Source organism: Theobroma cacao, chromosome 2 (assembly GCF_053813885.1).
Source record: "Theobroma cacao isolate CCN51 chromosome 2, ASM5381388v1, whole genome shotgun sequence".
Classification (NCBI taxonomy): domain Eukaryota; kingdom Viridiplantae; phylum Streptophyta; class Magnoliopsida; order Malvales; family Malvaceae; genus Theobroma; species Theobroma cacao.
In genome coordinates this window covers 20,490,875-20,505,042 of record NC_142640.1, presented here as the reverse complement: position 1 = coordinate 20,505,042, position 14,168 = coordinate 20,490,875, and the positions used below count along the sequence as shown (strand labels likewise).

The 14,168-nt window shown below is 35.3% G+C and overlaps 1 protein-coding gene across 1 annotated transcript; it reads right to left on the bottom strand.

The window, feature by feature from the left end:
- Nucleotides 1-4,841: 4,841 nt before the first annotated feature.
- LOC18609100 (ATP synthase subunit beta, mitochondrial) lies at nt 4,842-8,725 on the bottom strand. Its single transcript, XM_007044079.3, has 9 exons — nt 8,183-8,725; nt 7,373-7,448; nt 7,204-7,292; nt 6,909-7,026; nt 6,723-6,826; nt 6,476-6,634; nt 6,165-6,389; nt 5,747-6,058; nt 4,842-5,144 (listed from the first exon to the last, which is right to left on the bottom strand). Exons 1-9 carry the CDS (start codon nt 8,660-8,662, stop codon nt 5,031-5,033), a joined length of 1,677 nt encoding a protein of 558 aa, XP_007044141.1. The 5' UTR covers nt 8,663-8,725; the 3' UTR covers nt 4,842-5,030.
- Between the last annotated feature and the right edge of the window lie 5,443 nt (nt 8,726-14,168).

The window sequence follows — 14,168 nt, the reverse complement described above, 5'->3', positions numbered from 1 at the left end:
CATTTCTATAGTATCTGACAGAGGAGCTCAGTTTATTAGTAGGTTTTGGGGAAAGTTGCAGGAAGCATTAGGCACTAAGTTGGATTTCAGCATAGCTTTCCACCCTCAGACTGATGGACAGTCTGAACGAACCATACAGACATTTGAGGATATGTTGAGAGCTTGTGTGATAGACCTTGGTGTCAGGTGGGATCAATATCTACCCTTAGTGGAGTTTGCCTACAACAATAGTTTCCAAACTAGCATCCAAATGGCACCATTCGAGGCATTATATGGATGAAAATGTAGGTCACCCATTGGATGGCTAGAGGTGGGAGAAAGGAAACTTTTGGGGCCTGAATTGGTGCAGGATGCAACCGAGAAAATACGCATGATCCGTCAGAGGATGTTAACAGCACAAAGTAGACAGAAATCATATGCTGATAACCGACGGAGAGACTTGGAGTTCCAAGTAGGAGATCATGTATTTTTGAAAGTTTCACCAACTAAAGGGGTAATGAGGTTTGGCAAGAAAGGGAAGTTAAGTCCTCGGTATATAGGGCCATTCGAGATCTTAGAAAGGGTTGGAGCGGTGGCTTATCGTTTGGCATTACCACTAGACCTTTCAAATATTCATCCCCTGTTTCATGTGTCCATGCTTAAGAAGTACAACTCGGATCCATCACATGTAATACGGTATGAAACCATTCAATTGTAAGATGATCTAACCTATGAGGAACAACTGGTAGCTATCCTTGATAGGCAGGTTAAAAAGGTCCGTTCAAAGGATGTAGCCTTAGTGAAAGTGTTGTGGCGGAATCACACTAGCAAGGAGGTAACGTGGGAAGTTGAGGATGAGATGCGGACAAAGCATCCACACCTCTTCAATATGTAAATGTAAGCCACTCTACATTGAATTTAAATTCGGGGACCGAATTTTTATTAATGGGGGAGAATGTGAGACCCTGTCAAGTTCGATTAAAAGACGGTATTGTACCGAGTGGTACAACTAAGTTAAATCGAGGTTTGAACTAGTTCAAATAGAAATTCTAAGAGGAATTTGAAAATTATAAAACCCACAAAATGGCTTAGAATAGTGATTCAGAGTTCAAGGTCCAGTTTGGAGTCCATCAGGAAAATTGATCGATTAGGGATAAAACGGTCATTTTACCATTTGATGATAAAATGAAGATTTTTAGTCAAGATTTGATCACATTTGGCCAAGAATAATTATATGAAATATAATTATGATTATTGGAGTATAAAATGATGTTTAGCAGTGAAATATTGTGATTCCCGATATTTTTGGAGCACAAGGGCAAAATGGTAATTTTGCCACTAGAGGACTAAACGGGAATTTTTATAAAACGAGTTTTATCCCATTTGGTTAATATTGATCAATATTAGTGTTATTTGAGGTTGAAAAGTAGAAATAATGTGATTTCGGTACATTTCGGAGTATAGGGGCAAAATCATAATTTTTTCACTTCGGGGGTAAAATCGTAAATTTTTCGCCCCAGCACTTGTCAAGACCAAGGGATTTTAATTGTGGTAGGATTGGAAAAATACCAGAATATTTGTGGTGGAAAATTAAGAAGAAAAGTCAAAAAGTTAAAAAATTAGGCCAATAAGCATGTGACACGTGGCATGCTTGATTATTTTATTATTTTCTATAGAAATCAGCCCATTAAATCCCCAATTCTCTCACCATATTCGGCCTAGGCAGCCAGCAACAAGAAAAAAGGAAGAACAAAGGGAAAAACAAGAAAACCTAGGTGAAAATTCAAAGAAAAAGTGAAGAAATCAAGGAAACAAGCTAGGTAAGTTAGAATTTCTTTAATTCTCCTTGATACCTAGCTTACCTATGCTTTTGTTCTTGATTTCCATGGTTGAATATTGAGTTATCATGATGAATTCAATTCTGAAAAATGGGTATGGAAGAGGAATTGTTGTTGGAATAATTTGATTTTAGACTATATTAGTGTTTAGCGATAGTTAAGCATGGTTATGAACAAAAACACAAAAGAAATATTCAATTTCTCTTGGGTTCCTTGTTGGTCGAACCATGAGGGCTGAATATCAATGGGGGATTGTTTTTATTTCAAGAGAAATGGCTTGTAAAATGATGAATTAAGGTGAAACGGTTATGTAGAAAAAAATTTTGGTGCTAGTGCACCAAATGACCGAATTTTTCTATAAGGAATTGTGAGGGTTCTAATGCTGAATTTGGCTTTATTTAAATGGTATGTGGTAAATTAAGGTATTAGAGGAGAAATAGATTAATTTGGAGGTGATTTGGACACAATCGCCAATTAATCGGGTGATCGGTCGAATTTAATCGATACCGCAATTAAGCAGTAATTGGACATATTTTTGCATTTACATATCAAGCATTAATAATTTAAATTAGTTTATATCAATTTAGGGACAATATAGTAAATTTATCGACTTTGTTATTTGTCAAGGTAGTGAGACATCCAGAAAAGGCAAAGGAATTGCACTTGAGGACTATTAGTCCGAGTGCACCTGGAATCCGAATTTTCGACACCTGTGAGTGGACTACCTTTAAAACTTGTTTTGGGAATATAATGTAATTGCCACCCATTTGAATGAATTATCAAGTTTTTCATGAAAACAAATGCCTTGGGAACAAGCTTTTGAAAAATGGTTTTATGTTGTAATATGTGATTGCTATGGATTCATGCACTATTGTATTATGATGATGATATATATATATATATATGTGTGTGTGTGTGTGTGTGTGTGTGTGTGTGTGTGTGTGTGTGTGTGTGTGTGTGTTGTGCATGATGAATGATATTGTATATAATGACTGTAACCGTGTGTGTGCACGAGGTGGAGAATGCACATGCCGGTGATGGTGGTGGCATGAGAGATAGATGATGACAGTACCCGTGTGCACGATGTGGGGGGATGTACACGATAGCACTGATTGTGCACGATGTGGGGGGATGTACATGAGCCGGGAGTAATTATGATGATATTGATGTTTGTCTATGTAATTATGCATATCTAGATTTATGAAGTGAAAGCTCATGAATGTGATATATGGTTGACATATATGTGAAATTTGACACATTGTACTTTGAGAATTTCCATTAGTTTTATGTTGATTTTGTTAGTTTAGCAGGATGGCTTTTTGTTGAGTGAGAGAAAATGTTTCTCTTGTTGCTCTGTTTTCGCTGCAGTGAAAGTCATGCTCGCTGCAGCAAGAAACTCTCGGGTTTGAGGACCTTTCACCAGAACTAGTTCTCGCTGCAACGAAAAACTTTTTGTTTCTGTGTAACAATTTCGCTGCAGCGAAAAACTTTCTGTTTTGTCTCCTATCTTGTTCAATTGCTGCCCTATTTTTACTTCTTTGCTACCATATCTGAGCATGGACTTCCAACATTTAGGACAAAATGAGTTAAGTTTAAAATGAGGGGTTTTTAATATGAATGGAACTAAATTGCATTGTTTTGAAACAAGTGCATCATGATTTTAAATTCGCCCTTGTTGTTGTTGGTTGTTCCCTTCCTTGATCACTCACTAGGTTTATACTCACCATTTTCAAATTCATATTTTCAGATCACGAGGCAGCCGATAACTAGGACGAGGTGTCCTTGTAGACCTGTGTCCATCTTTTGGTAGGTGTCTCGGCATTCGGTAGTTGTATATTCATCTGAGTCACTCCGCTGAAAGTCGAGTGTTATTTTGTTTTGTATAGACGAGCTTAATGTAAATTATTAGAATACATGTTGTAGACATTGTATGTAAAATTTTTAAGGAGTAATGCTAGTACGAGTTGGCAATGTATATCACTATTTTGATTCAAAGTTATGAAATATGACTTAGTGATATTAGATGGAATTATAAGTAAGATAAATAATAGGCTTACTTGGGTTTAGTGGATTACGCCCATTGGACCCTTGCGCCGGTCATGACCAGAAATTTGAGTCGTGACATTAACTATTTATATTTTATACATTATAATTTAATATTTAGTATTATAAACTTAAATATAATGAAATAAGAGTATTGGATGTTGACTACAATAATTTTTTAATCATTTATATTGAGAAAAACAAGACTTTAAAACAAAATAGATGATAAATTTCTTACAAATAATTTAATTGTTTATATAAATAATTTAATTATTTATATTAAAAAAGATATTGTTATCGTCGAATAAAATTTTTTTAGAACACTATTATAATTTTTTTTCCTTTTGTTTCTTTTTATTTACTTGTTATATAAAATTATTATTTATTATAAATTTTTTTATTATTAATAATTAAGTTTAATATATTAACTTTAAAAATTTTTAACTTTTATTCTTCTTATCTTTTGACCACCCCAAATAAAAGTTGACTAGCTCCACCCTAAGTATCCAAATTCAAAATAACTCAAATTTAATATGATTTAAACTCAAAAATCTGATCCGAAATTAATTTGAACCATCATTATAACCCAAAATGAATCCAAACCATTATATTGAACCTAAACCCACCAAGCACCTTGAGCAGATAACATGTATAATTCCGATGGTTTCTAGCTACCTATTACCATGCTTTAGTACTCTAGCGATTATCAAAATTTTGGCTCAACTCACCAACCAAAAGAAAATACAAAATTCTTGTGAACATCTAAATGAAAATGTAACCCAGAAGAGATGATTTCCAATTCGGCCCTTGGATCCCAAGGTTTGAAAAAACACGAGATCCAAGTGCAATATCGAAACAGTACGCTCATCCGCACAAATGGCAGTCAGAAATAATATGAACTTTAGCATCCAGCGTTTTGAAGGAAAAATGTACACATCCGCCTCCTATTTCCCCTTATTAAATAACAAGAAAAATGCGGGCTTGGCAAAACACGCTCCAATCCTATTCCTCTTTCACACTCTGGAGTAACATCATCAAAACATAAACCAAAAACATCCTGGTACATTTGATCTCAAAAAATGAACGTCCTGTTGCTGGCATTGCCAACACCACCTAGATTATTTTCGCAATTATCCAGAAGGAGACAAGAAAGGTATGTAAAAAGATTAATTAGGCTGCAGACTCCTTGGCGATCTTATCTGCCTTAGCAATGACTTCCTCAATCCCTCCAACCATGTAAAAAGACTGCTCTGGAAGGTCATCATACTTTCCATCCAGCACTCCCTGTACAAATCAAGACCATTGGGAATGCTATCAAATACCATACACAATTTAAATGCTGACTCATGTATAAATGACTACAAAATGCACATAGCCAGGAGAGTAATAAGATAGATGTTCTTGATCAAGATAAGTTCTGATCAGAAAGGTTTTGAACAATCTTTTCTTCCACTTATCATCGAATTCTCATTCATGAAACAGCTCTGAATATGGACATGTAACTTGAAGCAAATTCACATGCCATATAGCCCACTTTGTAATATCTAAACCACAAGTTGGCGAGCATCAGCCCACAAAAACCACGAAAATTAGCATATTATCTCACTACCCGGACTGGGGTTAGCTATATAAATAACATTGCACCATTTTGCTCTATTTTAAAGACAATATTACCTATGTATCACCCACATATATGACAAATAATAACTTAGGCACTTTATATAACATCTGCTGATGCATTCAACAAACTTTAAATGCTACACTTGTTTTCATAATAAAGGATATAATACCACGTATCAGCCTATTATAAGAAATTAATCACTTGCTCATACACATCTTCACACATGATGGTTCATTAAGCAAGTCCAGCGAGGAGAAAATCATACCTGGAAGCTGGCAATGCTCTCCTTCAACTCAACATACTTGCCAGGGGCACCAGTGAATACTTCTGCCACATGGAAAGGCTGGCTCAAAAACCTTTGGATTTTACGAGCACGTGCAACAGTCAACTTATCATCTTCACTAAGCTCATCCATCCCCAAAATGGCAATAATATCCTGCAAGTTCTTGTAGTTTTGGAGAACCTTCTGCACACCACGAGCAGTATTGTAGTGTTCCTCACCCAAAATATGAGGGGAAAGCATACGAGATGTAGAATCCAAAGGATCCACGGCAGGGTAAATACCAAGCTCAGAGATCTGATAAAAAAGAAAACAAGTTTTATGAGCAAAAACCAACAAGTAACAAAAGAGTGACATCAGATACAGCACCTCCTCAACAGCTGCATATAGATGTGTATCATACCTGCCGAGATAACACAGTTGTTGCATCCAAGTGAGCAAAGGTTGTTGCAGGAGCTGGATCTGTCAAATCATCAGCAGGCACATAAATAGCTTGCACGGAAGTGATAGAACCTTTCTTTGTGGTGGTAATACGCTCTTGAAGACCTCCAAGATCTGTAGCCAAAGTCGGTTGGTAACCGACAGCAGATGGAATACGACCAAGCAACGCAGACACTTCAGAGTTTGCCTGAAGGGCACAAAAGCACAAGCAAACCATCAGCAACATGCAACAGCTGAAATTGTTTCAAAAGCTTCCATAATAAGCCATCTTACCTGAGTAAAACGGAAAATGTTGTCAATAAAGAGAAGCACATCCTGCCCTTCAGCATCACGGAAGTGTTCAGCCACAGTCAAACCAGTAAGGCCAACACGAGCACGGGCACCAGGGGGCTCATTCATTTGACCATAGACAAGAGCGCACTTGCTGTCTGCCTGCAATGAAAGAAAAAAATATATAACAAGGATAAGATAAAAAAAATAAAGAAATGCAGGCAAGATAAATAATATACATGGTACTTACCTGCTTGTCACCTAGCTTAATGACACCACTCTCAATCATTTCTCTGTACAAGTCATTACCCTCTCTAGTTCGTTCTCCAACACCAGCAAACACTGAGAAACCACCTAAGTACAGAAACAAGTAATATTAAGAATAATAAACAAAGTACAATGCAGAAGCCAGCCACAAATATAATGTATAACCAACCATGAGCTTTGGCAACATTGTTGATAAGTTCCATAATAAGCACTGTCTTGCCTACACCAGCACCACCAAAAAGCCCAATCTTTCCTCCTCTTTGATACGGTGCAAGGAGGTCAACAACCTGTAAAAGAAAACAAGAGAAGAAAATTTTGAACCTTACAACAAATTGTCATCTACATTCAGATGATAGAAAATATGTGAATTTTCATCCTGATACAGCATAGCATCCTTTGACAAAAGAAAAAAGCGATACAACATAGCATCAAAGAAATACAGAATTGTGAGTAATTATTAGTACCTTAATACCAGTGACAAGGATCTGCTGTTCAGTAGCTTGATCCACAAAAGCTGGTGCTTCTCTGTGAATGGGCAAGTAGTGGTCGGTTTCTGTCAAAAATTTAAACAGTCAGTTGGACATTTGCAAAAGTAAACTACAAAGTAAACTGCTCAAATGAAATAGTTCTTACTGAGTTCGCCTTTCTCATCAATAGGCTCTCCAATAACATTTATGATACGACCTAGAGTAGCTCTACCAACAGGCACCTGACAATAAAATGCCAACACAATTAAGAAGTTATAGAAATTCAAATAAGCTAGATAAGCACAAAATGGTAAAATGCCCATCAAATGCAAGGACTAAAAAAGCAGAAACCAAAGAAAACAGGAAAATGACTAGCTCAATAAACAAGGGAAACATCAAGAGCTTGAGTAAAACACCTAAATCATTGTGAACCACTTCACAAGGACTAAAAAAGTAGAAGCCAAAATAAAAGGAAAATGACTAGCTCAAGAAACGAGGGAAGCATTAAGAGCTTGAGTGAAATACCAAAAAGATGGTGAACCATTTCAAAGAAAAAGCCATTTTTAAGAACATCTTTATTAATTCAAAAGGCAACATCAGCTGAAGCAAAAATGAATATCATTTAGGTAAAATTTCAAAAATTTTCACTTGGGTAGCTGACAAAGTGATGAACAAGTAATGGATTTTGGTTAGATGCCCAATAGTTTTGAAACAACATACACTGAAAAATGACTGAAAAAGAGTAACTGTTTGCTTGTTTAACCACAAATTTCTTACTTTTTCCAGATCTGATTCCGGTAAAACATAACTCACATCTACAAAACTAATCAGATCTCCGTCCACATTTCACTTCAATTTCATATTTCTAGATTCCAAGCACCAAAACAAAGCAACGCAAAACAGACAAGAAATTTCTAATAAAATCTCATTATTTTCACTTAAAGAATAAAACAATTAAAGAGAAGAGAATCTTTACAGTGATAGGAGATCCGGTGTTGAGCACGCGCTGGCCTCTAACAAGTCCCTCCGTCCCATCCATAGCAATGGTCCTAACCATGTTCTCACCCAAGTGCTGTGCCACTTCCAGCACAAGCCGGATCGAGTGGTCCATCACTTCTAGAGCCGTCAAAATCGGAGGTAAACCTTCATCGAATCTCACATCGACGACGGCACCGATCACTTGACAAACCTGACCAATGGCTCCGGCTCCAGTGAACTCATCGGTGATCTTCCCTCCGCCCCCTTTCTTGGCAGGAGGTGGCTGCGACGGAGCAGGAGAAGCGGCTGCAGCCGCAGATGTGGCGTAATCAGCTACGCGCGTGAGGAAGTACCCGCATGGAGAAGGGCGGCGCGTGGGCGAAGGTGAAGACAGGCGAGGGTTAGGGCTTGAAGATTTGGAGAGAGATCGGCGAGAAGTAGAGCGGAGGAGAGAAGAGAGGACTCGACGTGAAGCCATAGATTAGGGCTTCGAGAGAGACGCTAGGGTTTGATGAGAAGAGCTTTTTCGGGAGAGGGAGAGAGAGACTAGCTTGTTGTTATAGGTCTCAGAGACTCCTGGGTTCTTTTTACTGTTTTACTGTGTGGAATATTCTTTTTTTCGGGTTTTTACTTATAGTTTCACTTTTTCGAATTTTTACTTCCTTTCCAGGGGATGAGACGCCGTCGTTTATACCATTAATTTCGGAGAAACTCCCACGATTTGTTGGTTTATCTGGCATTCTATTTGCTTTCCGTCAAGTTCTTGTTTTTTACTTTTTATGAACAGACGGTAATGCCCTTGGTTGTTCCACTCAATCAGGTGACAGTCAACGATCGTTTTGCTTAAAAAAAAGTACATATTGATAATTTAAAATTTTCTTGAAAATAATGTATGATCAATTATTTAATATTGAAAAATTAAAGGAAATTGAATTAAAAAGTTTAGATTTGAATTAGTCAGATTTACAAAAGGATTATGAAGCCCATGTTCGGAATTAACAAGGATTTTTTTATTATATTCAAGTTTATTTAATAAATTAAATTTTATTAGGGGCCAATGCAGAGATTAGGTTAATTTTGTGGAATACCTCTTCACACCATTTAAGAAAACAAACTCATTATTAACCTTATTGTTGGTATATACCCTTGAACCAATTAGTTTGATCAAAAAATATATTTCGTCATTTAATGCATACTACATCGCATAATAATATGTGATAGAGGTTTTCATTCATATTAATGCAATAAAAAGAGTTCTTAAGTATTAATTGGATGAAGCCCATGAAATATAAAAACCTTGCAAGAGAATTGTAAAGTTATGACAATTATGAGATCACTATGCATTAAAGCCATGTTTTCAAAATTATTCCTAGTCATTGTATTGTCAAGACAGTGTATTGACAATACTCAAAGACTGGTATATATTAAGCCTCTTTATTTGTCACAGCCCAATTTTCAAGCCATGACCGGTGCAAGTGCCCAATGGGCTCAGCCCACTAAGTCCAAGCAAGCCTCTTTGTATAATCTTATACAGTAATTCATATCCCTTTAAAATCTAAGATTCATAATGTTTAAATATAGTCTCTTTGAAAACAATTCATAAAACCCAATTATCCATTCATAATGGCATCATTTACCATAATATGCATATATAGCTTGACAAATGAATCTTAGTATTTCACCTTAAGTATTCATATACACATAATTAGGCCTTAACCGTCAACGGAGTGACTCTGGTCACAGTTGCTAATATTTAATGTCATGGTAAACCTACCGAGCAGTGGATAGGGAGGAGCACCTTGAACTAGGATCCAATCACCTTTAACTCAAGAAACCTAAAACATGAATTTTAAAAACGTGAGTACAAACTCAATGAGTGAACATAGGAAGAGAACAAGCAATGACAAGGAATGGTTTAGAAAACATGATGCACTTATTTAAAGACAATGCCATTTAGTTCAAGTTCTTATTAAAAATCCCTCCATTTAACCCCTGGTTATTAAATCATTTAATGATGAAGGAACCATATTTAGCATGAAATTTGAAAGAGAGGAAATTTCCAGCAATCATTCCATCTCACTCAGCTCATGTGCATCCCACCACATCGTGCACATAGTCGGACATCCCATCTCACCCAGCTCATGTGCAAGCATCCCACCACATCGTGCACATAGCCGGACAGTATCACCATCCATCTCTCTTACCACCGTCATCACCGGCAAGTGCACATTCACCCCGCACATGCACGGTTGCATTTGTCACACAATGGTACCATTTATGACATAGTATACATATATATATATATATATATATATATATCAACATCATACAAAAACATATGGATTCATCCTTTTACACATTTCACATTTCACAACATCAAACATTTTATCAAGGGCTTGTTCCCAAGAAAATTAAAAGCAAAAACTGATAAAATTCCTAAATGATTCATTGAAACACGTAAATATTTCCCCAAAACATTTTGAAATGCAAGTTCACTCACCCGGCAACAACGACATATTAAGTCGCTATTTGTTCGGAGGTGCCTTTAACTATTTTTACTGGCCGATCGCTCATCATTTCCTTCGACACGCTACTATAGTGCTCTAACTTTACCTTTGCATTTCCTAGCAACAATTCAAATGCAATACCTTTAGTGTACATCATTCTTACTTCTCTTTTTCCTTCAATCACGAATCCTTAGTCAACTGACTTATATCTTGACACATTTTTACCAAAGTTGCCTTTATTCTTTACTTACGTAATTCTTTAAATTATAATTACATGCAACTTAATTATGACTCTAGCACCCATATTAACCTTTTCTAGCCATTTTCATTCAAATTTGTCTTATATTTCCACACATAATCCACATATATGGCAGCAACAATCATTCTCACTTTCACTCGATTATTTCCTAGTTTACATGCATCGTTATCTATCCAACTTTCAATACTTTGTTTCTCAATCCTCCATCAACAATATTCCTTTTTCATTTCTTTCAAACAACATGCCATACAATCTTAATAATTTTCAACTAGCTTACGCAAATAGATCCTTTCAACAACTTTAATTCCTCACAGTATTCAACTAATCGTAGGCTTTAAAACATAGTGTTAAGCTTACCATTTTCCTTTTTTCACTTTGAGTCCTTCATGTACCCATGGGTTTATTGGCTTATATGTTACCAATTTTTCTCCAATCAAGCCAATCTTTGCTGCCATAAGACATTTCTCTAAGTCACTAACTCATTTTCAAAGACTACTCACACCAAAAACAAAAATCCTTACATTTCCTTACTTGAATCACCAAAACCAAACTTTTTCTTCCTTTCTCTCTTTTTCTTTCTTCTTCTCCTAGGGTTTAGATGTGCTGAAAATTGGGGTTAAAAGCTTTAGGTTTAGTTTAGTGCCCAAGAAGTTTGGAGAAGAAAGAATTAAGAAAAGAAAAGAAATGAGAAGAAACAAGGAAAATCACATGAAAAAAAATTGATTTTCATGAACTTGACATGAAAATGGCGTTGGAAGCTTCAAGAAAGAGAATAAAATATCTTGCTGGAGGAGATAAGGACAGTTTTGTGCTGATAAAGATGAAAGTCAAAGATTCATTTGGAAGCTTTGACCGAACTTTGTGTAAAATTACTATTTTACCCTCAAAGTTTCTTCCCTTTTTAATTTAGTCCTCCCAACACTCATTTAACTCCAATTTCCTTCTATTATCTTCTTCTACACATGTACAAATAAATTATAAAGTTTGTACTCCTACGTGGTGTCCCCATAATATTTAAAATATTTATTTCTTTTCGCTATCTTTACTTAATAAAGACACGCGACCCCATTAACGTCATTTTTCTCCAAAATTTTTCTCATTCTTCTTCTTCTCCCCCACTTAGATTGACCATATACTCCTTCTTCATGAAAAATTTCGATACTGAATAAAATATTAATATTTTAATATTATTTTATTCTAAAAATTTTCTCTTGTCTCCTTTTGTCCCCTTGGTACCCAAAATACCTTATTATGCCTCAATTGACTTTCGAATCACTTTTTATCTCGTAATTTCTTCTCTGATAAAAATATTATTATTTTATTATTATTTCCTCACGTACGAAATATTTTATCCCAAACTATTCTTTTTATCTTTCATCACTTTTAAACACTATAATCAACCTTTATTGGCATCCGATGAGCTTTATTAGTCACCATATCAAAGTACGGGGTATTACATTATTTGAGAAGTAAGCAATCGATCTCATAGATTGAAGTACATGAGATATTTGAGGATAACATGTAAGTGCTTGTTAAAGAACAAGTTCACTAAACATGACCCACTATAAGAACTCCATTTGGTATTTCACTCAAGTGTCTATGAAATATGTTATCATGTGATAGCTATGTAACTAGTCCTCAGACTTGAGACACCATGTTATCTTGTATGGAAATGACATACTTTGATTTCATCTTTACAGGTCTGGAGGCAATCAGATGCCTAAATCGGGTGTTTTGGGTATGCCATGAAGCATGCAAAGGTAAATGAGTGGTCAAAAGAGGATTCATCACCCTAAGTGATATAAAGGGATGTATCTCACTTGTTCTCAATTCTTGATTAACTTGTATAAAGTCTTTGATCAAAGCATGATGAATTTGAAAAAAGTTAGTTTCCTAAATTCATAAGGTTAGTCATGAATTATGAGAACTAATACGGAATGTTATAAGTAGACACTAAGCCATGCTTTATGACATATTCGGGATATTTGATGAAAGGACCGTATTTTACTAAGAGGCTTATCATTAAAGGGCTTTGTCAAATTCTTTAATTAACTCTCTATCATTTGGGTGGCCATGATGTATTGCTAGATGCCGCTCATGATCTATAAATATAAATCAATTATCAAATTGATATTTGATTAGGATTTATATTTATTGCCAATATGTTAGAAATGTAATGGGTCACACACATTAAATGGCATGATTGAGATTAAATAAGAATAATCAATTAAGTTGGACTTAATTGGAATAGACCAAAATGAAGTGAAAAATTAATTAAGTTCACAAAGACTTAATTGAATTAAAGTACAATTATTGTATTTAAGGTTATAACTTAGTTTTTCTATATAAATATGTTATATTAGCAAACTAAAATTCTAAGCCTTTAGTAACTTCTCAGTCATTTGATAAAATAAGAAAAAAATAGTTTTCTTTGTCTGACAAAAATAAGATTTGGCAAGAATTTTTCATCTTTTTGTTTTAGAAACAAAACTTGCTAGCACAAGTAAAAAATCTTACATTTGAGAAAGTTTTATTCGGTCACTGTGTGGATTACTATTAGAGACCAAACACTTGGGCAGCTGAAGATTTGACAAATCCTAAAGGTGAAGAAGCAAAGATTTTGATTTAATTGAAACTTGATTATGATATTTAGAGTAAGGTATGTAACTCTTAAACTTATGAATGTTCATAATTAAATTAAAAATTATATGAAAAACACAAACATTGATCTTGTAGGATTTGGCTGTTTCTTTGATTAAATGCTAGTTTATTATCCCGTTCCGTTATATTTTTAATTTATTGATTATTTTCATATTTGAGCATGAGGTCAAATCCCAACACGTATAACATGTTTGATTGGAGAAATGGCTAATCATTTCTTAATAACATGTTTGCTTAATAGAATTGTCATTTCTTGGAATGGTTAATCGAAGAGAAATCGAAATAAGCATTACCATCTTTCCCCTTGATAATGGTTATTCTGAGAGGGAAGGAATAGGCTAAAAATGTTAATAAACCAAAATACCTTTCATCACTTTTTAAAATTATTACCTTATACAAGATGCAATTTATTCATTTTTCACAAATTTTTTCTCGTTCTACCTATCCGCCTCTTTCTTATTCTCATGATATTTCCTCCACCATTGGAAGGCGATGGTGGTAACGGTGGCAGCACTGGTGTTTAATTTGACCAAATCTGACCACAGAAGTGCCGATGG